Below are 27934 nucleotides of genomic sequence, written 5' to 3' on the forward strand. Positions count from 1 at the left end.
CTTGAATGTAGTATCCAGAAAGACCTTTTTTATTTTTAGTTCATTCAAAAAAAAAAATTAGAGGAAGGACAGGGGAGTGAATTTTTTGACATCCCACTGTAAAATATTTAAGTTTTCCTGATTCAACTGGTATCCAAGATCAGTTTTTACTTACTTTTTGAGTACCATCTTTTTTGCACTCCCATAAAGACAATGCTTTAACACCAGAATTGTGATAAAATTGCTAGTTTCTGGATTGATGCTGGAGCCCAATGTTCTAATTTAAGCTAGATTGCCTTAAGACAACTTTGTCAAAAGGTACTTGGGGGAGTTGAGTATACATGTGCCATTTCTATCATTTGCAAACACCAGAATTAAAGAAATAACTGCTACACAGATAATGTATGTGAATCATAAGAACCCAGCTAAAAGAACTGAATTTTTTTAAATTTAATTAGATTTTTATCAATTTTTTTTAATAAAGCCTGATTGCTTCCTAAATTTTTTAATGAAAATACATTCCCACATAATCTCCAAATTTAAAAGAACATTCTAAGCAGTGACTTTCCTGAACACACTGCAATAATTTACCTTGAAATACAACTGGAAGTTTATTTTGTAAATCTTTTCATAGTGACTTCAAAGAGAATGAGGATAAATTCATCCAACAAAAGACCATTATTTTTCCCTAGGGAAAAAGTGAATGGAATAAGGAATGAGAACATGCTTGTGAACCTTTATGTAACTTGTTCTCCACTGTACTCAAGACAACAGCGCTCCCTCTAGTGGCACCAAATACAGTTATTAACTAAAGAGTTTTGCCTTCATCAATCAATGGTATTTTTTGATCTTATCGAGTGCTGTGGAGAGTACAAATACCATAGAGTTGTTAGATACGTTCCCCTGCCCAACAGGAGATTTCATCTCTGGAATCAGTGATTTCTCTGTTTTCCAAACAGAATTCCAATTTAGATGTATTTTTTCCAAAAAAGGAATTTTAATGCAGTTTTAATGCAATTTGATGCATAAAGATCAGAAGTGAAAATATACAGAAACAAGCTGCATTATTTTTACTTGAAACTTTGAGTTGACAACTGAATGGATTTAAGAATCCTTCAGTTTAAAGCACAGAACACACACAGATACGTAATTCCCTTCAGAATTGATAGTGACACTTGGAAAATGAATCCCTTTAAAACAAATACTTTTACAGACCTAATGCTCCAGTGGAGCATCTACCAAGATAGAGGGGAGCGTAGAAAGATGCTGATAGCCGGTTGGAAATAAGACCAAATTATAGTTAATTCACATGGAGTCAGGAAATAATTGAGAACCAGATGATCGCCTGAGATGACTTTCAGCTCTATTTTTTCTATGCTAGTATGGTGCTACATCTCACCCCAGTGAAAAAGAAAATTGCTTTTCTCTTGAGAATATTCCTTGAGAAAATGGAAATAGGTGAGAATGTGAAAAGAAAAAAACAGGTGTGTGTGTATGTGTGTGTGTAAGAGAGAAAAGGAATTATGACAAAATAAGCAATAAATGAACCAGATTTCATAATCAAAACCAAACTTCATTCCAATTTTCAGTTCCAGATATCTTTGCCATATGAATTTAGTTCCAATCTGTACAATGTTTTACGCTCATTTGCTTTTCAACTACATGACTATATTTTTAAATACAATGAGAGCTTCAAATAACAACCACCAGTGTTGCAGCTACTGTTAATCCTTCACAATTTAAGAAAAAAAGTTTGTTTATATACATTGTGGTAAGTAGGTACAGAATGTACAGATGACAGTTCATCCTATTTACAAAGTGCATTTTAGGAATACATTTAGCATAAACCCAGGAAAAAAATCCTGACAATTTAATACATTACAGTATTTAAGACTATTTGAAGATTTCTTAAACCAGTCAACTTCCTACTTGCTTTGGTTATGAATTAACACCTTAGGGCTGCATAACTGATCTTTAAAAATACTTTTTCATTTTTAAAAGTTTCACTATTAGTTGAGTGTTTTAAAGTTAACTGCATTTCTCTTTCATTGTCTTGGCACTTCTGCAAAATTTAACCATCACCACACAAAAAACTAGTCTAATATCCAGACCTAAATTAGAACAAAAATGGGGAATTAAATTGGTCATACAAAATAATGGGGCACTTCTTGGCATTCTGTAATAATCTATGGAAAATAACCGAAACTCTCAACTTAAAAAGCTCAAAGGATACAAAATTATTGAAGATCATCACACAGCCCTAAGAGACAAGTCATGGCTTTAGGCCACTGATCAGCTGAACAATCAAGATTAATAATTATGTGTCAAGTATTATTTATACACAGTTATTCTATATCTACCTTTAAATAGTCAAAATGTATATGAATAATTAAAGCACTGTCCCTCCTCCAATAAAGAAAACACATCCCCACAGGTTCTATTGACCACAATGATATAAAAAATAAAACTCACAATTGGAAAAGTTCTAAATACGGTGTTGTACCCAGAGATATCACACTGGTTTTCTTACTGTACTCAATAAGAACTTCATATTAAATATAAATTTGCCATCTTTCCATCTACTCTAAAGAATTTACAGTCTCAATCTAATTGTTAAAAAAGAAAAGTCTAAAACTAAAAAAATATTGCCACATTAAGTAAACAAATCAATCCCCTGTCAATTAGGCTGTATTCCAGATCGACTGTGATCTTTGCAGCCCAACAGTGATGTGATTTTCAGTGTTCCTTCTAAGCCTTTTTAATAAAAGTATTTATTTTCTACAGAAGAAAAAAAAATAATGTTCTTAAATTAAGTGGAGGAATTTGCATCCCAGATAATACATAGACAAAAATGCCTGAATCACCACACAACACCATTTATTACTGAATATCTATCGGGTGCAAAGCACTGTTCTATGCATTTGAGCAAGTACAATACAATTAGAAGATGAGATTCCCTAACCTCAAGGAACTTGCAGTCTAGTGGAAGAACTAGCAACAAGGACCAAGAGCGGTTCAATCAATTGTTTTACTGATTTTAAGAGATAAAATTAGAAACTTGAATTTTGTTTAACTACAATTACAAAGCACATTCATAAACATCTGCTCATACCTTTTTTCATGCAGTCCTGCAACGACCAAATTTATCTATAAGTGTAGTAAGGTTGCTACATATCATGATAGATAGAGAATGTTCCTGTGATTTCGGGTATCAACTCAAACTATGAATGGAGTTAAAAAAACACTGGATAAACAAAGCTCTGACAATGCGTTGATAGAGTCAAGGAAAAAAGCCATTGCCACCAAACAGAGGAATGTCTGAGATGGTTGGTGGGGGGAAGGTACAATGTGCTGTATCTTTGCTCTCAAAGTACTTTGTGTGCTTTTAAAATTATTCTATCTGATGTCTAACAAGTTCTCCAACACAATGACATTTATAAAGCATACAAAGAACACAATAAATAATTTATGTAATAATTTCCAGCCTTTAGAGTTCCCTCCTGCACCTATTAGACCCCCGCCATTTTTATCTTATTAACAATCAACTAGTTTGATTTGATGGAACAAAACTTTCACCAAACTACTTAAGAATTCGATGTATTATCAATACAATTTTTTTGCAGCACCTTCAAAGCCGACTATATTATTTGTGTTGTAATTTTGGAAAATTACCCTGTGATTTTGTAATCATAATTAATTACTGATTCATTCTAAGACCCACTTTAAAGTATATTCTTGTAATATTCACTGGAGCACCCACCTTAAAGTATATTCTTTTAATATTCACTGGAGCACATATGGGATGGGGAAGAGGATGGAGGAAGGTTACTATTTCAAAATAATGTAGGCCCTGGAGACAAGGGCTGGGTGACTAGTAAAAAAACTTTAAAAATCTTCCCTTCATTTATATTTTCCTAATCTAGGATTGTCCTCTCCTGTACCTCTCCCTTACTGTTGACTATTTAAAGAACACCTCTGTTTCCCAGCATTATTAATAGAGCTATCAGAATATCAAAATATCATTCCTTTGGGGGGTGGTAGCTCTGCTCAGTCATATGACAAAATTATGGTCAGTTTGGAAAAAAACCCAGCAAGATCCATGTTTCTTCTTGTGCCTAACAAAAGTGGTCTTAGCCTGCGGACAACACGGAGATTTGCTACCAGTATTTGCTTCAGCTGTTCACTTATGGAGGACATGCGAATCATTAGGCTGAGGTTGTTTGAATCTATTGCTGAATTTGACTACTGATTAGCTCAGTCTGCACGTTTACCTGATCAGATGTCCTGGTGGCTTGACACTGTTTCCCCTCACTTCCCTGCCTGTCTGTCTAGACTGTCAAGAATGCCCAAGGAAGAGCAGTTTGTGAGTGGGAAACAGGGCTGGAATATACCATTCGGGCACGTGTTCCTCAGGAAAAAGTGCTGACATTGGGATTCTTGGCCTAAATCTTGAGGCAGAACTAGTAGCGTGTGGTTTCCTAAAACACAAGCCCTGCCTGCCCAGCCACAATACCTACTAAAGAGAGCTTGGTGAAGAAGGTTCAGTTGCCTATATGCAGATTTAGGCCAAACAGGAATTTTCCACTGGAAAATTACTTTCAAAAGACATCTACAAAACCCGATGTAAACAAAGACTATATTTTGGATTAAATCCAGAATTTAAAATGCCATGAATTTCATAGAGCTTTAGAAACTCACCACAATCAGGTTATCTTTCTTTTAAAAAAGGTTTCCTAACTGCTGGCAGGAATCAGTTAGGAATTTGGAAGAAATACCAACTTCAAGGATTAATAGTGTAATATCTGTTTTATTCTAACAAGAGAAGAACTGTCCTAAGAAAGGTTGTAGTTCATATGGAAAGGGGACAGACTATGATAAAAGATAACAGCACTCAATAGAAAAGACTTGCTGAGATAGGAAAATAAAGCAGCAATTTCACAACCCACTGTGATATTGCACTTCCTTGTTATTATTCATTTTACAATTCCTTTACTTGGTAGAAAGCTACATGTAGGTTTAACAGAAAATTCACATTTCAGTGACTAAGAAAACTGAATTTAATCCAATTTTAAAAATTTATCACATTTAGTATTAACAAGGCTTCAGTGAATAATCTGCATAAACAGAAATTTCATTTTCAGTTTAAATGAGCTGTTGATATACATTTAGTTTGGAAAATATTTGGTTATTCTTTTTCCAGTGGTGGAAAAACATTTCCTCCTTACCTGCTGTGCTACAAAGAGAAAACTCAAAAAGTCAGAGGAGTTTTCAGAGCACAAAATGTTTGCAAAGATATGAATACAAGCTTTGTTTTTTCTGGAAAAAATGCATTCATTATTTGGATTCTAATGCTCCTGTGACCTAGCCTGAAAGTTTTTCAACTAAAGATATTAAATAACCTCTCTCTGTTGTTATTTTCACCAAGACTGTTTTTTGACTACTACTGAGAAACTCTAGAAGTTCAAAGAGACACAAAGTTTATGTGGGTTTTGGAGTTTTGCATCAGAAACATAAATTTTTAGGTAATGCTAACTGGATCACTACAATCATACTCAAATAACTTATTTCTGAGTAGACACACATGTACCACTCCGTGACTATAATGAAGTCTCAAAGAAATGACTGTCCCATCTTCCTTGAAAAATGGAACAAACATCAACCATTCTCCAGGACTATGCAGAATTCTGCATGCAGCAGCAATAGCACATAATGAACTTTCCATGCCCATTCCATACTTTTCCTTCTTGGCCTGAAGCTTCCTACTCCAGTCTGCTATGACTGTGGACATCATGAGGGTGATGGTCTTGACCAAGACAATGCTGTTAAGAGAAACTCTGAGGGTTGTCTTCAAGTATGAATCCTTTAGAGCACGTGGATTTCTTTTCAATTTTTGTAGACTATGCATATTTAAGTTTTAAAAACATTTTGGCCATAATACAGCTGCAATACCAACGTTCACTTTTCTTTTCAATTGTAATGTCTCCCCAGCTTTAATTTACTCTGCCCCTTGGGGTCAAAGTAAAGAATTTTCTAAGATTCCCAAAGGAAGAGTCATGAAAAAGGTACAAAATAAGAAATATTTCACACTTTAGCCATGTAAAATGTCAAAAAGCAGCTTAACAATTGTTAGAAATAATAATAATTTTCCCTAAATTTCTCTGTAGGAAGATCTGTTAAGAAAATGCTACAGGTTATTTCTAATATTCACTATAACAGCATCAAATGAGGAAACTGCATTATTTCAAACTACCCTACAAGTGTATACCAACATACAACTACCTGAGTATATGTTCTTGGTGACAGTATTTAAAAATGTGGTCCTTACAAGTCAACCATCTTAGACATGTGCTATTTCTTGTTTTCTGCTTCAAAGTTTTGAAGTTTCAAGGATTTTTAGGCATTAACCTGCCAATTGCCTGAAGTTCTTTTTTAAAATATAAGTTAGAGTTGTGCTGAAACAGCAGTAAAATTAGTGATTTTTTTTTAATCCAAATGAAAACGAAGTTAACCTATGAGACTAAATCTTACCTGATAAAATTCTTGAAAATGCTGAGTAAGTGTAATGCTTTTTAATATTCTTACAAGCTTGCTTCCCAATCATTATTCCAACATTACATGCAAGGGACATCAAAGTCATTTCCTCAGAGTCACTATATTAAGAACAGGATTAGGATTTCACATTAAAAAAAAAAAAACCCAAAAAACAAATACTGAAGCTCTTATAAATGTATTAGTCTCACATCTATGTCTTAAAATAATAAGAGGATTTATGTACCTAAGCTTAGTATGTCAAAGCAGCATTATCTGAAAATGCCATTTTTAATAATAACTTTTCCACTAAGGACAGCAGCTATGAAAATTGTGATTGTTTATAGGACCATAGACAGTGCTACTATGAATAAAATAATTGGAACTTTTAGAATAGATCTGAGCTATGTTTTGATTAACAGACTTATCTGTTGGCATTTCTGGGAAGTCCTCTAAATCATTAATGCATTGGTCTTTTTATAAAGTTGATTTTATAGTAGTAAATATTTAAGTTCAAGAGGCCCAAAATCTTCCTGGATTATGAATGAAAATTTTATATCAGCAGAGCCCTAATTAAAGTCTCAGGCGAGAAACTTATGTAAACAATAAGGATGAGAATCTATATTTTAAGCTTAGAAAGAACGCTGACAAATTCACCCTTGTCACATTAAAACATCTACATCTCCTTCATGGTCTTCCTCAGTAACTTTTAAGGAGAGCACTTCTTCATTAAGGAAAAGCCCACTTAGTCTTTCTTTACGAGCTTGTCTCTGCTCTTTCAGTTGCCTCTTGCGTAAGGCCTTTTGTTGCAGTTTTCGTTGTTTGGACCGCTTCTGTTAAGACAAGAAAAAGGCCAGATAAATAAAAGTATGCTACTGTTGTATAAATGATACAAATTATTGAAAAATTCACAGTCAAATGGAAAATCTTTTGAGAAATAAATCCTGCAAAGCTGTTGTAGAAACTTGTAATGCCTGTATTTCCAAAAACTTTTCATCCAAGAGCACTATACGAGCCTGATAAAATAGTAGATAGGAATTAGGTTATCTTCATTTGGGTAATCTCCACACTGCCTTGGCAATGAGGGCTATTACTCTGCTCCAAAACTGAGGCCATGTGACATTCATTTATTTCTCTGCAATTATGGGATTGCAGGTACCTTCTCCACAAAGAAGGGCCCAAACTCTGTTGCCATTCCTAATGCCAAGATACGTACATATTCACTAAAAATAAACTCATCCATCATTAACCCAGCCTGTTCAACAACACTCAGCAACACAAATTGCTAGAAAATATAGAAATTGAAAGTAGCCTGATTATATACAGAAAAATTTCACTTACACATTAGGTTTATTTATTTATTTTAATGTAATCTGTTAAGCACTTATGTGCCAGGCACTGCACCAAGCGCTGGAATAGATACGAGTTATTCAGGTTGGACACAGTCCACGTCCCACATGAGGCTCATCGACTCAATCCCCACTTACAGATGAGGAAACAGCTTCAGAGAAGTTAAGTGACTTGACCAAGGTCACACAGCAAAGTGGTGGAGCTGAGATTAGAATCCAGGTGCTTCTGACTCCCAGGACTGGGCTCTAACCACTAGGCAACGCTGCTTCTCACTATCACATACAGACTTTTACTCCCTTCTCTCTGTTTTCTGCTCTTCCCGGGACCACATGCCTACCAGGCCCATCCAGTGTTATTACTATTAATGGGCCTTCGGTTGTGCTGTGAGTCTTAAAAAGTCACCTTTATGGAACCAGATGGATGTGTGGACAGGCTTCTTCTACCCCATCCCCAGGTGGTCTGCAAGAACTTATGGCCCACCAAACTGGCCCTTATACGTAAAATTTTGAGGGTTACTGCCTATTGCTGAGTCAACTGATTCACAAGGTATGATGTTTTCCAAGAACACAACTACAGTTATATATATGGTTACACTGCAACGCTGTTAGATCACTACTCCACAGTGCTTGCATTTATTACTTGGCAAAAAAAAGCTAGAGAGTATGGGACTAAACAAAAACTATTTAATATCCTTTTAACACTTTAAATAAAACTCACTATTTTTTTTGTAGGAAAGATTACAAGGTGTTAACCAGAGAAATTCATTTTTGACAACTTCTAACGTTTCTTAAGGGAAAGTGACACAGATGACTGCATTAAAATGTTACAATACTGCTTACAGAAGTAGCCTGCTAGCATGTTATTTATGATGAACTCCCCAGGAGCACATTTACGCCCTGAATGGAATGCTAACCAAAACTTGTATTTTAAGATCTTTGGCTGATTAGACATTTTACTTTTGAATCACGAATCCTCTCAGCAGCACTTGCAGACAAGTTGCTATCACTGTGTGCTCGACTCATGTTGGCGCTGGAGTTGGAAGCTGAGTTGCCAATGCTGGACCCACTACTGCTTGCTGAGCTGACCATGCTGGCACTGCTGCTGCTGGCACTGGCACCACTCACTCCACTTGTGCTGGCACAGCTGTGGCTGCTTCTCTTCCAGTTCTCCCTGGCAGAACGCTGGCGAGGCCCGTGCTCCTTTATATAGTTTCTCACCTTGGATGGTACACAGGAAAAATGATTAGAGATGGATGTTCAATGCTGTCCCCATGGCACCGCAAAATGAGAAGAAAGAAAATCCTATCTCCATGAAAGTATGGTAAAATGGCACCTTTCCAGGGTGGATTTTATTTAAATCTCTACAACTAGGAAAATAATGACAGAAATGGAGTAGTATCTGAATTTCCATAAAGCCTGAAACATATGGGTTTGATTTGCAATGAATATAAGTTAATGCAAAAAAAATTCCTCTTTTACTCAGAAGACCCGCTACAATACTACCTGAAAATACTTTCCCCTTAAGCTAATTTCCAGTTGTGGCATTATTTTGCATTTACGATCCAAGAATATTATTTTTACGAGTATTTACAAATGACATATATATATATCAGAGCTAACAATCCATGGCATGGTGGATAGAGCATGGGCCTTGGAGTCAGAAGGTCATGGGTTCTAATCTCGGCTCCACCACCTGTCTGCTGTGTGGCCTTGGGCAAGTCACTTAACCTCTCTGTGCCTCAATTATCTCATCTGGAAAATGGGGATGAAGACTGGGAGCCCTTCAAGGGACAGGGACTGTGTCCAACTTGATTTGCTTGTATCCACCCCCAGCACTTAGTAAAGTGCCTGGCACATAATAAACGCATAACAAATATCACATATATTGTATACTGTATATATTCACACATATATAATCACACACAAATACACACACACACACACACACACATATTAAAGTATGCTCCTTGAAGGCAGAGAAAATATCTTTTGTTTCTACTGCTCTTTTCCACTTAATATAATGCATTACATCACAGGCATTCGTTTACCATTAATACTGCTATTACAGTAGGTGCTAGGGAAAGAAACATATGATTGGTTTGACAGGTAAGTTATGGACATTTATATATGTGTAATTGCTGTCCTTCAGGGTTCAGAGCATACATTCATGATCCTGACATTGTCTCCGCATGTGATAATGTGGCTGAAAAGACCACACTCATTTGCTGCTTTACATAATGACGAAGAAAAAAAAAATCCTCAAAGAAAGTAGAAGCAAGAGTCCTTACGAATGAAAAAATATTTTCTTCATGCTCAATTAAGATATAATTTACCCAAACAAAATCCAATCTTCCCCAGATTCAGGACCATATTGGCTGCAGAGTGAGTTTTAGCAATTATTCTGAAGTTAAATTCTTAGACACTCCTGTTCGACTTTCTAAAATTGGAAACTGCTGATCAGTTGTAGTGGCCACCAAGCATTAGGTAGTCCATTTATAAATTGAGCTGACACTGGGTAGAAATAAATATAGTTCTAACTCTCTATCTTCCTTAAAGGCAAAGGCTAAAATAATCTACGAACTGACTATGCTTGTTATTCAAAGTCTTTCAAGGGAGAGCAATGTTCTGAAGGACATCCTCAGGTGCATAATTTACAATGTTTCCTTCCTTACCTGTTTCAGTTTTTCATCTGTAAGACAGTTAAGTTCAATAATAAATTCACTGTCCGTAGGAGATATCTGAGCAGTGGGATCAATAATTTTAATAATATCAAGCTGTTCCCGAAGACCCATCTCGGTACTGACTTTCCGACTCAGGTATTCAATATATTCAACCTAATCAATGAAAACAAATATGCAGAAAAAGCATTACTAGAACCTATTTCAGTGTGCTATCTGCAGGCAGTGTATTTTATTAATTATGCTTCAATCATACTTTCAAAATTCAGTTTTTCTACTTGTAATAAAACAAGGAAATAAAGCTCTTCCCCCCTTCATTTAACCAAAAGATACAATGAATTTAAATTTGTTTGGGAACAGTTTTATTGCATTTAATTCTTCAACCACTGCTCTCACGAAAATAAAAGAAAAACAAGAAGAAAATCCTACCTGTTCATCATTTGTCATTGCACTCCAAGGAAGTTCATCTAAATTTCTGTGTTTGTTCTTTTTCTTTGGAAGCAGGCATGGGGAATTGGGAATACTAGGTATCACATCAGAAAGAACATCGCTTCCACTTGCAATGTCACTGCCAGGCAACTTGTAAATATGAAAAAAGAAAAGAAATAAAACTTTGATATCAATTCTTAGAGAAGCACGATTTTCGACCACATCAACAAAGAATACTGGGTATCCACCAATCCAATATAATGTTTGCTATTTACAACTGACATTTATCAAGAGAAATTATTCAAGAATAATTTGCAGTCACACATCAGAAGAGCTGGGCAACTAAGCTAGACTTCTGAAGCAACTAAAATAGTAAAGTATAAAAGTCATAAAACTCAGCATTTGTGCTCCTCCTTTCCTTCCCTTTTCATTTTCTACCATGAAATGACTGTGACAAGACTAATTGTTGCATCTGCCACATTAACGCTGCAGGCAAGTTGAAAGTTATCAGAAATATTGAGACAGAAGATTTCAAATAGAGGTGTTTTCAAAGAAAGTTGATTTCTCTTACTTCTGAGAACTATTATTCAGAAAGGAGAATGTTTCAGAAAGGCTTAAGGCATAAGACTTAATCACTTGCAAGTCACTTATGAAATAAAGCTTTGAGGTGGCCCAAATATTACCAAAAAATTGTTATGAGGCAACGTGACATTTTCCAAAAGGAAAATAAACCAAACCTTTGCTTAGGCCTGATGGAAATTACTCATTTAAATGAATAATTTTGTATAAAAATTGCCTAAAAGTTCAAGGTGAATTTTCAATTTCAAAGAGTAAACAATATAACAGTTTTAAACTTAAACGCCACCACAATACTGGTTTATAAATGCATTCACTTAAGGTTCATTGGTTTTATTGTCAATTGTAAATACAAACCAGTTCACTATGTGGAGTCAGATTAAGTGTGGGGAAAAAAACACAGTTGCATCACAAAGACAATGGCTAGAACAATTTCTACTGCTATGCTAAGAAACATGAACATCAATGAGCAGAGCTTGACGGGCAGAAACTTTTTGAAAAAAATAAGAAGGAAAAGGGGAACAAGTAACAAAGGATAAAGAATTAAGTGTATAGAAGACTAAGGAAAAAAACACTAGTCAAAACCATCTCCGGTGGAATGAAAGACATTTGAGCAGCTGTTACATTATAGTACATTTTAAATTCTTAGTGTGCATTATTGATGCATGGTAGTTCTCTTACAAATTGTGACATTTTGGTTAGAATGTCTTTTAGAGGGCTAGGGAAATACTTCTTTGCATCTGTCTGGAAAAATATACATCGGAAGAAACAGTTGTGCTCAAGTACACAGTATTTATCAAGGTGAGACTCCTATAAAGTGAGTTTTCTTTCACTGCGGAGTTTGTCAATTTATAGGAAAACAATGTTTTTGGCACTTGGTCTTAAAGTTGTATAATGTCATGAGTTTTGCATATTCATTGGCTTTGAATATATCTGAGGAGTTAAATAAAATCAAGATGTGTAAATCTTAACCACAATGTGCATTTCAGTAGGTGACATATTTTTGGTTTATTTACATTATATTCATTAAATGTGACTCTACTAGGGTGACTTGAATCCATATTTTCTGTTGGAGGGTGCAGAATTTTCACCAGCTTCATTCTTCTGACAGCTGATGTAATTCCAGATCACACCTTTAGGCTTTAAATATGACTGCTGAATTACTCACTCAAAAGCTGCTGTCTAAGGTAATAAAACAATGAAAAATAATGTACAGAGCTTGGCAAGTCTAATCAAGTATGTCTTTAATAGTAAAGCATTCCTAAAAGAAGTAGGGAAAGGAAGGAAGAAGAACTAAAATAAAGGGAATCCTGCCAGAAAGCCCAAAGACTTTTTTTTTTCAAGTTAGATTCCTAGTCTGCAAGGCAGTAAAATTTTCTTATTAGAGGAACTTATAAATCATCTGCCTACAATTTTTAAGAACTTCTGAAAATCAGATTTTACAATGGAGTAATATGGAAATAATTAATCAAAAAACCTTAAACAATGGATAAATAATGCCGTCAATTTTATCCCAATATAAACTTTGGATAATAAGCTATTATTACATTCCACAATACTCATGGAATATTTTCAGAGAACATATTTATGAGAGAATTCATCCTTGGGAACAGAGTACATTTAGTCTATTCCAGAAATGGAGACAAACATAACTAGCGTTCCAACTTAATCAATTAATGTGTTCACTCACAAACATAACAGTCACTGGTGGGTGACTTTTCTCCCAACTATCTATGAAACAGAGCTGGAAAACCAACATAGCAAAACATCTTGAATTTGGGCTAGGAAGAAAAGTAGAGTTTAAATTACTGAAAAGTCTGTATTTTTTATTCTAAAAAGTAATTTTACTATTCTACTGTGGGTCTGCCTGTGCCATTTAGACTTAATCCCTAATGTCTATACTAATCTGCTCTTTCTTCAGATTCCTTTTTACATCTGCCTAAAGCGGGTGGATACTCAACTTTCTCCCTAACTCAGTTTGCTGCCTTTGCAATCTCTGCACAGAGTGCTGTGAGGGAATTCGGAAACATTCTTCTCTAAGGGTGCATCCACTGGGGAAGAACACAATTGCAATGTTGGGGAAAAAGGCTGTACACATGGTCCTGGTCAAGGCACCTGTACTATAATGGGAAGTTTTCCTTAATACATGATTTGTCAAGAACAATAACTCTGATACAAAAAGAGAACTGAGTATACTTGTGGAAAAAATGCATTCCACATCTCCCAACACCATTAAGGGCTACGGAAATCTCAGAAAGGCAATGTGGCCTAGTGGATTACAGCACAGGCCTGGGAGTCAGAAGGACCTGGATTCTAATTCCGGCTCTGCCACTTGTCTGCTGTGTGATCTTGGACAAGTTGCTTCACTTCTCTGTGCCTCAAGCTACCTCATCTGTAAAAATGGGGATTAAGACTGTGAGCGCTTAGTACAGTGCTCTGCACATAGTAAGCGCTCAATAAATACGATTGATGATGATGACTGTGAATTGTACGTCAAGGTTTTCTATGTCCAAGGCACTTTTAAGGCCAGAATCCCTCGGAATAATGCTGATGGCTCTGCTGTATCGCCATAACCCAGCAAGTGATTCAGACCAGTAGCCCCTACCAGCTGCACTCTCAGCCAGCTAAAGAGTCTAGGTTGTATACACCCTCATTTCTTATAATCCATGAGTTGGGTTCTTGCAGAAACCTGCATTAAGGAAAGCTTGTGTTGGACTACTCAGTGTCTGAGTTGTGTGCGTGAGTAAGCTGTTTCTTTCCAAACCACATCACACTGTGTCCATTAAGCGCTTTATACAATGCTCTGCACACAGTAACTGCTCAATAAATAAACTGAATGAATGAATGGTCAGAAGACTGTTCACAATGGACTGCACAGCTTCCGGCCCACTGAGTTATTGCACTTCGTGTCCCAGCGGGAACACGACTGGCAGCAGAGACAAGCGAGTGTAAACTGTGCTTCACAAACCACGTTCATGATTATCAATTACTTCAGGCAAGTTCTCAGTCCTGAAGTCTCAGGGCTGAGCCTTGCCCACCAACTTCGACAGGAGACAGTAGTATAATGATGGTAACTATCAAGCGCTTACTATATGCCAGGCACTGTACTATCATCATCAATCGTATTTATTGAGCACTACTGTGTGCAGAGCACTGTACTAAGCGCTTGGGAAGTACAAATTGGCAACATATAGAGACAGTCCCTACCCAACAGTGGGCTCACAGTCTAAAAGGGGGAGACAGAGAACAAAACCAAACACACTAACAAAATAAAATAAATAGAATAGATACGTACAAGTAAAATAGAGTAATAAATATGTACAAACATATATACATATATACAGGTGCTGTGGGGAAGGGAAGGAGGTAAGATGGGGGGATGGAGAGGGGGGCGAGGGGGAGAGGAAGGAAGGGGCTCAGTCTGGGAAGGCCTCCTGGAGGAGGTGAGCTCTCAGTAGGGCCTTGAAGGGAGGAAGAGAGCTAGCTTGGCGGATGGGCAGAGGGAGGGCATTACAGGCCTGGGGGATGACGTGGGCCGGGGGTCGATGGCGGGACAGGCGAGAACGAGGTACGGTGAGGAGATTAGTGGCGGAGGAGTGGAGGGTGCGGGCTGGGCTGTAGAAGGAGAGAAGGGAGGTGAGGTAGGAGGGGGCGAGGTGATGGAGAGCCTTGAAGCCCAGGGTGAGGAGTTTCTGCCTGATGCGCAGATTGACTGGTAGCCACTGGAGATTATTGAGGAGGGGAGTAATATGCCCCGAGCATTTCTGGACAAAGATAATCCGGGCAGCAGCATGAAGTATGGATTGAAGTGGAGGAGAGACACGAGGATGGGAGATCAGAGAGAAGGCTGATGCAGTAGTCCAGACGGGATAGGATGAGAGCTTGAATGAGCAGGGTAGCGGTATGGATGGAGAAGAAAGGGCGGATCTTGGCAATGTTGCAGAGCTGAGACCGGCAGGTTTTGGTGACGGCTTGGATGTGAGGGGTGAATGAGAGAGCGGAGTCAAGGATGACACCAAGGTTGCGGGCTTGTGAGACGGGAAGGATGGTAGTGCCGTCAAAAGAGATGGGAAAGTCATGGAGAGGGCAAGGTTTGGGAGGGAAGACAAGGAGTTCAGTCACTGGTCTACGACTAGTACTTTGTACTATGCACTGGGGTGGATACAAGCAGAGAGCTGGACCCAGTCCCCGTCCCATGTGAGGCTCACAGTCTCAATCCCCATTTTAGAGATGAGGTATCTGAGGCACAAAGCGAAGTGACTTGCTCAAGGTCACACAGAAGACAAGTAATGGAGCCGGGATTAGTACCCTGACCTTCCGACTGACTCCCAGGCCCAATCCACTACAAGGTGCTGCTTCACAGCATCACCATCATCAGAAAGGGTGTCAGCTGTGGGACCAGATCTAGCCAACAGAGCCAAGTCCACTTGGATTCAGGAGGGGGCTGGGGAAGAGCCCACTTTGTCCCTCTGTCTGGTCACTGCCTCGGTAAGCATTAGAGAGTTTAGGAATACAACACTAGAGGGAAAGGAAGAAGATTAACGCAGAAGAAACTTAAGTCATTTGCCTTTGGGACTGACCAATAACCACAACCCTGACGCAGCCTGTAAAACAGCCACTGTTCTTTTAAACAAATATTTTTAAACTTCAGGATTTGGGTGGCCTATGTTTCAGTGTCTGTGCAATTCAAGCTGAGCTTTGGCTGGGGGGCCAAGTCAAACACTGAAAACCAGCTTTAGAAAAACACTATCAACCACACCCACATTTTTATCTGATTAGTTGGTCAAAGTCTTTCTTTGCATCCGTATTCCACAGGATCCTGAAATCCTGCTGCTCCTTTTGTGCTGACTGATGTCTTTGTCTTTTCTATTTTTATTTGTCTTGCCTTAATGTCCCCAATTCCCCTTCTCCCCACCACCATATTCTTCGGTTGTAATCCCCATGGTTCCCAAGGACCAAACGCATACCTCATCTGTGCATTTCTTTCCCAGTGCTTTCCACATGGTATGCACTAAATACTATAACTTACTATTAGGAGAAAAAGAGACAAGCATAAAAAGTTAGATCTCCCAATGTAAAGACCCAATCCTCCCAACAAGTCCTGACAGTCATGATGTATTTATAAGTATATGATGCATAAATTCTGAAACTAGGTAAAAAGCTTTGAAGAATGAAAGATATCAAGAGTCCATTAGGTACATTAGCTCCGATAAAGTAGAATACATCATTCTTAACCTAAAATGCTATTTTGCCCAAGATCTTCAAGAGGAATTCACTTTGAGGCAGAAAATATCCCAGGGGAACTACAATCTACTTATGTGTTAATGAGAATTATTATTTTATTTTTAAAAACCCTACCTGCCATTCAAACTCACTATCTGACCAGTCCCAGTAAGTGCTAATAGAAGAAGATACATCACTGCAGACACTTCCTTCTGGGAATAAGTCGAAAGATGTGAACTCCTGATCATCCAACAAGGAATAGCAATCATCCTGATCTCCAACAGACACCGATGAAAACAGCTCCTCACTGCATTCTGAGCTGGCTACGCTGGTTCCACACGAAGTCAAGTTCCACCTGCAAAACACATAATGCCAAATAGGGTATAACTTGACCAAGTACTTTAGGAAAATATAACAACTTCATCCCTAAGCAGAAAAACTGGTTTTAAACTATAAGATCTGTAGTTTCCTACCTGTTACAAAGATGGGCTAGTGCTGCAAATAAGGTTAATTTCAATTCTGGGATTTGCAGGAGGGTTTTCTTCAAGCTGAAAATAAACTCTTATTTTTAAAAGACTTATTTCCAGGCAGGTTGGAAGAGCAGCAGAAAAAAACAGGATAAGACTTGCTTGGTCTTTCTCTATAATCGAATGACTAAAGAGACAAGATGTGTGGTTTCCATTTTCAGCTTTGCCAATGACTCATTGCCAAACAGCATGCTAGTCACTGAACTCTTCTCAGTTTACCAGTCTATAAAATGAAGTTATCGCCTCCCTCACAGAGATTTTGAGAAGCCTGATTAATATTTCTAATGCCCTGGGAGATCACTTAGCAAATGAGGTCATCACTTTGCAGAACGATATTAGCACATTAAAAGAAATCTCTTTTCTAATGAAGGCTGAACAGCATGGGAAAAGTAGTTAAGTGTGAAAATGTTCGTATGGATTCAAATTACACTTTCCAATTTTTCAAACATGTTTCCCAAGTTGATGTATTTGAAAAGGAAAAGGTGGATGATATCTGAATAAAAAAAGACTAAAACAGCTATTTTATGACCCTTTGGATTACTCACAGTTGGTAAAATAAGGGGGTGAAAAGCAGATGATAAGGTTCAAGGCAGAGATATTCTATACTCCTAGTCAGATGGCATGTAAATGGATGAAAATGCACAAGCTGAAAGTTATTTTAGACCTGGATTAGTGATGGCACATCCCCTTAGCCACAGCTGCCCAAATTCAACAAGGGTGACAGTTGAGAATTCCATTCCTCTACAATGGATCCTAAATATTTCTTGCCTAGGGTTCTCCATAAGAATTTGGAATCCTGACCTTACACAGTCATACTTCTCTATAACTGATATCTACCAACATCTCCAAATGTCTTCATGCCTTCCCATCTTCACATCTGACAAACCACTGTTTTTCCCATCAAAGCCTTCCTGTAATCACATCTCCTCCGGGCCTTCCTCAATTGATTTCTCATTTCCTCCAGCTGCCACTTCAGCTCTTCTGGCTCAGAGAAGCACCGTGGCTCAGTGGAAAGAGGCTGGGCTTGGGAGTCAGAGGTCGTGGGTTCTAATCCCAGCTCTGCCACTTGTCTGCTGTGTGACCTTGGGCAAGTCACTTAATTCTCTGTGCCTCAGTTCCCTCATCTGTAAAATGGGGATTAAGACAGTGAGCTCCACCTGGGACAACCTGGTTACCTTCTATCTACCCCAGCGCTTAGAACAGTGCTTCGCATATAGTAAGTGTTTACAAACACCATCATTATTATTATTACTTAGGTACTCATCACCCCCCATCATTTATTCACATATCTTAATCCTCTATTACTTCCTTTTTTCTGTAAATGATTTTAGTGTCATCCCCCCTCCCCATCCCCAAAGATTATAAGATTCTTGAGAGCAGGGATCATGCCTACTAATTCTACTGTACCCTCCTAAACAATCAACCACTGGTATTTATTGAGTGTTTACCTTGTGCTGAGCACTGTACTAAGCACTTGGGGGAGTGTGATACAACAAAGATGATAGACATGTTGCCCTGCACCAAAGTAGCTTACCATCTATAGGACGGAAGAGTTTACAGTCTAAACAAACTCAAAATAGTGCTATATAAACACATAGTAGGTGTTCAATCAATCAATTGTATTTATTGAGCACTTACTGTGTGAAGATTTCTTTGACACGTTCACTGCACACAACGAGTTTACAGTATGCTTGCCTGCTGTATGACACTAAGCAAGTCACTTCACCTCTCTGTGACTCAATTTTCTCATCTATAAAGTGGGGATTCAATTCCTGTTTTCCCTCCTACTTATAATGTGAGCCCCGGTGGGACATGGACTGTCTCCAATTTGCATATACTGTATCTGCTCCAGCATTTAGCGCATAGTAAAGTGATTAACAAATACCAAACATTATTATCCATGAAATACAAGGAGAGAAATGACAGGATTAAGGATAGACTTAAGGTAGGGGGCCAAATGAGAGACAGTAATCAAAAATGACACCAAGGTCACTAACTTACAGAACAAGAAAAAATATGCTTTTGACAGTACTAAGAAAGTTAAGCAGAGTAGAGAGTTTAAGTGGAGAGACGAGAAAATCCACTTTATATAAAGTTGAAGTTATTAGCAGGCTGTTTAAGTGCAGATGCTCTAAATACATAAAGAAATTTGGGAGTGGAGAGCAGGGGATTAGGCCAAGGCTGAAGATGGAGATTTGGAAATCATCCATATAAAAGGGGGTTGAAGCCACAGAAGCTACTAAGCTACCCTGAGAACACAGTATAAAATGAGTGTGAGAGGGCCCCAAATCAAAACTGCTTGCAAGAGGCCTCTGCCAACATTTTGGAGAAAAGATTAAGAAAAAAATTCAAATGAAGTGATGTTTAGCACTACAAATAAAGCCACCACTGCTTAACAGATTGACAATTCGTCTTCTTAAAAGATTAGAATAAAAAATTATCTATAAAGACTGTTTCATGAATTCTCACAAATCAAGTTTTGAAGCGGAAATGAGCAAAATGTTGGAAATCAAAAAAGGAAGGCAACACCTTAATTTATGCCAATGACACTCCAAAGAATGCAGGCTCTGCAAAAAAAAATTGCAAAATTTATAATGGACTTAAGACTTACTGAAGACAGAATTTTGTTACATGAAGCTTAAATGTTAATCTTCTGAAACCAAGAGCATCTTATTTAAGGGAAGGGCACCAACTGGGCTGATTCTGCAAGCAGCCAAGTTGAGGAAACATGGAAGGGAGATCAAGAAATTAGACACTGGTTCATTCCATACTTTGGCTCTTTGTTGTCCTTGAAAAGACTTGGAACAACAGGGAGTTCTAAAAGTTTCTACAGTTTACCTAGTATCCTTATGACACATACATATTGGAGAATGAAAGACTAGGTACTAAGGAGAAAGAAGCATATACTTCATTATGAAATCCTAATGATATACTGCCCACTAGCAAAGCTCCAGTTAAGGATTTGTCAGCATTAAGATAATAATAATTATAGTCCTCATTGAGTGTTTACTATATGCCAAGCACTATACTAAGCACTGGGGGAGATATAAATTAATCAGGTTGGACATAGTCCCTGTCCCAAATGGGGTTCACAGTCTAAGTAGGAGGGAATAGGATTTAATCCTCATTTTACAGATGAGGTAACTGAGGTACAGAGAAGTTAAGTGACTTGCCCAAGGTTATACATCAGACATGCGGCAGAGCCAGAATCAGAACCCATGTCCTCTGACCCATGTTCTTTTCATCAGGCCATGCTGCTTCTCTATTAATTACAACTAATGTATTAATTAGCATGTAAAATATGAACCCTATTTGGGGTTAATAACATGACTTTCTAAAATTAAAGTTCTAAATGAAATTCCAATACTAAATCCCTTTTACATATAAATCTATTCTAACCACAAATAATTGTCAAATATTCTGCATTATACATGAGTATTATTAAAGAGTAAAAACTCACTTTTTTGATAGCAATCACATTTATTGAGTGCTTACTATGTGCAAGACACTGTACTAGGAGCTTGGGAGAGTACAAAACAACAACAGATACATTCCCTGTCCACAACCATCTTACGATCTAGAGGGGGAGATCATACCCACATATTAATACCACTGCCAAATACAAAACCTTGCTACAGTATTCTCCAGCCTACTGAGCATGCCGGAATTGTAGTGCATCTACAGCCAGTTTTATTCGCGATATCCTAACAGTTCATTCAGTCATATTTATTGAGTGCTTACTGTGTGAAAAGCACTGTGCTAAGCGCTTGGGGGAGTATAAAGCAACAACAGACACATTCCCTGCCCACAACGAGCTCACAGTCTAGAGGGGAAGACATATCAACATACATAAATAAATACATAAATTACAGATATATACGTAGGTGCTGCGGGGCTGGGAGGATGAATGAAGGGAGCATGGCAGGACAACACAGAAGAGAGTGGGATGAGAGGAGAGGAGGGTTTAGTCATGGAAGGCTTCTTGGAGGAGATGTGCCTTCTAAAAAGCTTTGAAGTGGGGGACAGCAATTATCTGTCTGATATGAGGAGGGATGGCATTCCAGACCAAAGGCAGGGTGTGGGCGAGAGGTCAGCAGCGAGAATATGTACAGTGAGAAGGTTAGCATTAGAGGAATGAAGTGTGTGGACTGGGTTGTAGTAGGAGAGTAGTTGACGTGAGGTAAGAGGAGGAAAGGTTACCGAGTACTTTAAAGACAATGGTGAGGAGTTTTGGTTTGATGTGGAGGTGGATGGGAAACCACTGGAGTTTCATGAGGAGTGGGGAAAGCATGGTCTGAACATTTTTGAAGGAAAATGATCCAGGCAGTGGAGTGCAGTACAGGGAGGTCAGTGAGGAAGCTGATACAACAATCAAGACAGGAAAGGATAAGTGCTTACATTAATGTGGTAGCCATTTGGATGGAGAGGAAAGGCGGATTTTAGCCATGTTGAGAAGGCAGAACTGACAGGAATTAGTGATGGCTTAAATAGTCAAACAGAAACTAGTACAACCCATACTTACATAATGCATACTTTTACTACACGTTTTTGGATAAAACGCCACGAGGGAGTTAGAGCACATTCTTCAGACAACACGCAGGCATCCCTGAATAGAAGGTGATCATGATACTAGAAGGAATGTTTGGGTGTATGTATGTGATTCCGGTTAAAACATGTGTACTCTGCAGCGAGAAGTGTTTTTTTTTTTAAAAAAAAATTTGACATTTATTAAATCCTTATTATGTGCCAAGCACTTCATTAAGCACTAGGGTAGACACAAGATAATTGGGTTGGACAGAGCCCCTGTTCCACACAGTGTAGGCAGGAGGGAGTAGGATTTGATCCCCATTTTACAGTTGTGGAAACTGAGGCACTGAGAAGTCAAATGACTTGCCAAAGGTCACAGAGAAGACAAGTAGCAGAGCCAGGATTAGAACTCAGGTCCTTTGACACCTAGGCCTGTGCTCTTTCCACTCAGCTACTCTGCTTCCTGAACATGAGGACTGTTCAGCAACATAAACCCCACTTTAAATAAGAACTGAGGGAAATTCTTCAAGGACTGCAAACCCTGTTAAGGACATGATTTGACTAATACTCACAACTTCCCTGTAGGTAGCTAGAAGAGAAGTTGGGGCACTTCAGAAGGGAACTGATCTGCTCAAGTCTCCAAACTAAACATACCCAGAATAGAAGGCACATCTCCTCCAAGAGGCCTTCCCAGACTAAGCCCCTCTTTCCACTTCTCCCACTCCCTTCTGGGTCGCCCTGACTTGCTCCCTTGGTTTTTCCCCACTCCCAGCCCCGCAGCACTTATGTACATATCTGTAATTTATTTATTTGTATTGATGTCTGTGTCCCCAGCTCTACACTGTAAGCTGTTACCAGGCTGATCCACGTGCTTACCATAGCCCGCCCTGACTACTCCCCGCTGTCCTTCCTGTCTCCTGTCTCTCCTTTCTCCAATCCATACTTTGCTCTGCCAACCAGATCATTTTTCCAAAAAAAAACCAAAAACCACTTGGTCCACATCACTCCAACTCTTCAAAAACCTCCAATGGTTGCCCATCTATCTCCAAATCAAACAGAAGTGCCTTACTGTGGGTGTTAAGGCACTTAATCAAGCTCTCCCAGTCCTACCTTACTTCCTTCACTAATGTACTACAACCCAGCTCTCACGCTTTACTCTTCTTAACACTGAACTCACGGAACCACGATCTCACCTTTCTCAACTCCAACTTCGTAACCAAGCCCTCCCTTTGGCCTGGAAATCCCTCCCCTTTTGTACTCTACAGACCACCACTCTTCCCATCTTCAAAACCTTTCTAAAATCCTATCTCCTCTAAGAGCCTTCCCTGACCAATTTCTCATTTCCCCTCTATTCACAGTCCCTCTGCATCACCTATATACTTGGGTCTGTACCCCTTAAGTACTTGGATACTCCCCTCCCCCTCAGCACTTATGCACATAAGCTTACTGTATGCAGAGCAATGAATCAAGTGCTTAGGAGAGTTCAATCCAACTGTCTCCCCCTTCTAGACTGGGAGCCCGTGGTTGCATAGGGACCATCACTGTATGTTGCCGACTTATACTTCCCAAGTGCTCTGCACACAGTAAGCACTCAATAAATGCAATTGAATGAATGAATGAATGAATGAATGAATACATGTTCTGCCTCTGGCCTGGAATGCCCTCCTCCTCATATTCATTCATTCAATCGTATTTATTGAGTGCTTACTGTGTGCAGAGCACTGTACTAAGCGCTTGTATATCTGACAGATAATTACTCTTGCCAACTTCAAAGCCTTACTGGAGACATAATAATAATAATAATAATGGCATTTATTAAGCGCTTACTATGTGCAAAGCACTGTTCTAAGTGCTGGGGAGGTTACAAGGAGATCAGATTGTCCCCCGGGGGGGGGGGGGCTCATAGTCTTAATCCCCATTTTACAGATGAGGGAACTGAGGCCCAGAGAAGTGAAGTGACTTGCCCGAAGTCACACAGCTGACAATTGGCAGAGCCGGAATTCAAACCCATGATCCCTGACTCCAAAGCCCAGGCTCCTTCCACTGAGCCATGCTGCTTCTCTGGACGTAAGATATGGACATCTCCTCCAAGATGCCTTCCCTAAGTCCTTTGTTCCTTTCCTTCAACTCCCTTCTGCATCACTCTGACTTGCCCCCTTTATTCAATCCCGCCACCCCCCCCCCCCGTCCCTCACATCAAGCACCACAGCACTTTACGTACATATCAATAATTTATTTATCTTAATATCTGTCTCCCCCTCTAGTGAGTAAGCTTGTTTTGGGCAGGGAATGTGTGTGTTTATTGTTATGTTGTACTCTCCTAAGTGCTCAGTACAGCTCTCTGCATACAGTAAGTGCTCAATAAATATGACTGAATGAATAAGGCTCCAGATCCATGTTAAGGCATTCAGAGCTGTACTGCTGCAGTGCATCCTGCTCTGTGACTGAATCTAGCCTCTCCACGGATGCCTCACCAGACTCCTTGAAGCTTTCTACCAGCATCATTTACGGCCCCTATTCAACATCGAATCACAAGACAGGATCACCAACAATGATGTCCTGGAACAAATTCAGTCCTCTACATTGAAGCTATGCTCACCGCAACATAACTACTTTGGCTGGGACATTTTAGGGGGATGGGCAATAACAGGATATCCAAGCAGCTGCCACATGACAATTCAAAATTGGGAAATTAAAAGCAAGGGGAACAGATTAAATATTTTAAGAATATAAATACATGATCCCTGTCCTCTAAGAGCATATAATCTAGCAGACTGTAAAATCACACACACACACACACACACACACACACACACACACACACACACACACACCCCACCCCACCCACGGCCCCCAAGGCCAAGAAAAGCAGATACTTGGATGAGCAACAGTTGAATCGGGTATGTGTGCATATGTACACATATAGACATATTTGTCCAAGGACAATAAACATTACCTAGAAACAGTGTCTAACAAGAGAAATCCCTAGAAATTGAGCCCTCTTTCTGCATTAATTTTAGTGACCATACCCTCGCTTAGACAAACTCAAAAATAAATATCACTGTTTCCAAGTGTTCTTAGTTCTTAAATTTCAAGGAAACAGTCTTTATCTTCTACCCATATATTTTGTCTTCCGTATAAAGGAAAAAGACTAAAAGCCTAAGTGACCAGTGCCATGTAAAAATCTGATCAAAAATACATTTGCAAGCCTACGCGTGAATGCAGGTTTTAATGTAGTTTGAGGAAGAAATGGTTTAAGTGGCAAATGCTTTTCTTCTGGGCCAGTGCCAAGATAAATAATAATAATAATAGTAATTTTAGTATTTGTTAAGCGCTTACTATGCGCCAAACATTGTTCTTAGCACTGGGGGAGATACAAGGTAATCAGGTTATCCAACATGGGGCTCACAGTCTTAATCCCCATTTTCCGGATGAAGTAACTGAGGCACAGAGAATTTAAGTGACTTGCCCAAAGTCACACAGCTGATAAATGGCGGAGCTGGGATTAGAACCCATGACCTCTAACTCCCAAGCCCACGTTCTTTCCACTGAGCCACGCTGCTTCTCGTGGCTCAGTCCCATGTCCTGGAATGCCCTCCCTCCACATATCCACCAAGCTAGCTCTCTTCCTCCCTTCAAAGCCCTACCGAGAGCTCACCTCCTCCAGGAGGCCTTCCCAGACTAAGCCCCCTTTTTCCTCTCCTCCTCCCCATCCCTCCATGCCCTACCTCCTTCCCCTCCCCACAGCACTTGTATATATTTGTACAGATTTATTACTCTATTTATTTTACTTGTACATATTTACTATTCTATTTAATTTGTTAATGATGTGCATATAGCCATAATTCTATTTGTTCTGACGATTTTGACACCTGTATACATGTTCTGTTGTCTGACTCCCCCTTCTAGACTGTAAGCCCACTGTTGGGTAGGGACCGTCTCTATATGTTGCCAACTTGTACTTTCCAAGTGCTTAGTCCAGTGCTCTGCACACAGTAAGCGCTCAATACGACTAAATGAATGAATATGCCATCATAATTAAAATTAAACAGCAGACTAAAATAGATCATATAATACAGGCCCCAGAAAGCAAAGTCAAACCCCAGAAAAAAAGCACCCTTCACCAGGGGCAAAGGACTACAAACCTATTTTCAAGACAGTAATAAGACGTTGAATTTGGGCATCATCTGGGCAGCTCAAAATACTTAAACTGGGTCTCCTAGCAATGAGCAAACTGGGCTGGCCCAATTAATAGTAGTTATTGAGCGGTGACTGTGCACAAAGTGCTGTACTATGCACTTGGGAGAGCACATTAGAGGGTCCTCAAAGGGTCTGCCATTTAGCAGAAGAGGGAGACACACACTGAAAAGGTTCGGTTTTTCTCCAGTACCACTGAGGAGAGAGAAGGGGTGGGGGGCACCTTGAAGAAGTGAGTGGCGGCCTGGAATCGGGCCCTGTGGGCTCCTGCCTCTCCAGTTTCTTGGCAGAGGTTGGGAGGGTGGGCTAGGAGGGCGGAGAAGGGGCAGGTAGGTGGGCTAGGGAGGTGAGTAAGGGGTTGTGAGGGTGGGCAAGGAGGGAGGGAAGGGGTCGGGAGGGGGGCTAGGCAGATGGGCAGGGGTTGGGAGGGTGGGCTAGGGAGGTGGGCAGGGGTTGGGAGGGTGGGCAAGGAGGAAAGGAAGGGGTCGGGAGAGTGGGTAGGAGTGTGGGGAAGGGTCGGGAGGGAAGCTGGGAAGGTGGGCAGGGGTTGGGAGAGTGGGCTAGGTGGGCAGGGGTTGGGAGAGTGGGCTAAGAAGGTGGGTAGAAGTTGGGAGAGTGGGCTAAGAAGGTGGGTAGAGGTTGGGAGAGTGGGCTAAGAAGGTGGACAGGGGCTGGGAGAGTGGGCTAAAAAGATGGGCAGTGGTTGGGAAGGTGGGCTAGGGAGGTGGGCAGGGGTTGGGAAGGTGGGCTAAGAAGGTGGGCAGGGGTTGGGGAGGTGGGCAAGGGAGGTGGGCAGGGGTTGGGAGGGTGGGCAAGGAGGAAAGGAAGGGTTCGGGAGAGTGGGTAGGAGGGTGGGGAAGGGTTGGGAGGGGGGCTAGGAAGGTGGGCAGGGGTTGGGAGAGTGGGCTAAGAAGGTGGGCAGGGGTTGGGAGAGTGGGCTAAGAAGGTGGGCAGGGGTTGGGAGAGTGGGCTAAGAAGGTGGGCAGGGGTTGGGAGAGTGGGCTAAGAAGGTGGGTAGAGGTTGGACGAGTAGGCTAAGAAGGTGGACAGCGGCTGGGAGAGTGGGCTAAAAAGATGGGCAGGGGTTGGGAAGGTGGGCTAGGGAGGTGGGCAGGGCTTGGGAAGGTGGGCTAAGAAGGTGGGTAGGGGTTGGGGAGGTGGGTTAAGAAGGTGGCCAGGGGTTGGGGAGGTGGGCTAAGAAGGTGGGCAGGGGTTGGGGAGGTGGGCTAGGGAGGTGGGCAAGGGGTTGGAAAAGTGGTCAAGGAGGAGGGGGACTAAGAGGGCGGGGAAGGGTCGAGAGGGAGGCTAGGAAGGTGGGTAAGGGTTGGAAGGGCGGGCTAGGAGGGGTCAGGAGGGCGGAGAAGGGTTGGGAGAGTGGGCCGGGAGAAGAGCAGGGGTTAGGAAGGGGGGCTCCGAGGGCGGGGAAGGGTGACAGGGGTCGGGACTAGGAGGGAAGGGGGAAGGGTGCTTGGGGAGGGGCCCGAGGGGCGCCCGGTCGGTGGGTACCTGTTGGTGTGGAAGCGGTGGAGGGGGTCGGTGCGGTGGCAGGACGACAGCTGGCAGCCGAAGTCGCTGACGTCCAGGCAGCCCGGCTCCTCGCTCAGGCTGCCCGCCCCGCGCGGGGGGCCCAGCGACGGGAACGCCTCGTCCGGGGACAGGAACTTCTCCGCCGCCGCCGCCGCCTCCGCCATGGCGCCCGGGGAGGCTCCCCGCGCCGCCCTAAGCCCGGCGCCCCGGGGGCCCCGCGCCGCTTCTCCGGGCACGGCCGGGAGGCCCGCGGACCGCCATCCGCTGCCCGGCCACCGCCGCCCGGACACCGCACCGAGACGGGCCGCGGGGCGGGCGGAGCGGCCGCCCCCCTTCCAGGCCCGCGGCGGGAGACCTGGCGCCGCCCTCCCCCTCGCGGCCCGGAGGACAAACT

General features: G+C 40.8%; 1 protein-coding gene across 1 annotated transcript; it reads right to left on the minus strand.

Moving 5' to 3' along the window:
* Window positions 1-1531: 1531 nt before the first annotated feature.
* Window positions 1532-27778, minus strand: FAM199X (family with sequence similarity 199, X-linked). Its single transcript, XM_038747817.1, has 6 exons — window positions 27520-27778; window positions 16898-17117; window positions 10964-11113; window positions 10529-10690; window positions 8814-9074; window positions 1532-7340 (listed from the first exon to the last, which is right to left on the minus strand). The coding sequence occupies exons 1-6, from the start codon at window positions 27702-27704 to the stop codon at window positions 7170-7172; spliced, it is 1149 nt and encodes a 382-aa protein (XP_038603745.1). The 5' UTR covers window positions 27705-27778; the 3' UTR covers window positions 1532-7169.
* Window positions 27779-27934: the final 156 nt, after the last annotated feature.

Source organism: Tachyglossus aculeatus, chromosome 6 (genome assembly GCF_015852505.1).
Source record: "Tachyglossus aculeatus isolate mTacAcu1 chromosome 6, mTacAcu1.pri, whole genome shotgun sequence".
In the NCBI taxonomy this organism is placed as follows: Eukaryota; Metazoa; Chordata; class Mammalia; order Monotremata; family Tachyglossidae; genus Tachyglossus; species Tachyglossus aculeatus.

Bases quoted from the DNA above. Each gene is read 5' to 3' on its own strand.
- FAM199X (XM_038747817.1), bottom strand. From the start codon at position 27,704: ATGGCGGAGGCGGCGGCGGCGGCGGAGAAGTTCCTGTCCCCGGACGAG. The intron at 11,114-16,897 runs GTAGGGTTTTTA...CATATTTACAAG, and splicing joins ATAGTGAGTTTGAATGGCAG to TTGCCTGGCAGTGACATTGC. The intron at 7,341-8,813 runs GTAAAATGTCTA...TTGTCTTAACAG, and splicing joins AGAGGATTCGTGATTCAAAA to AAGCGGTCCAAACAACGAAA.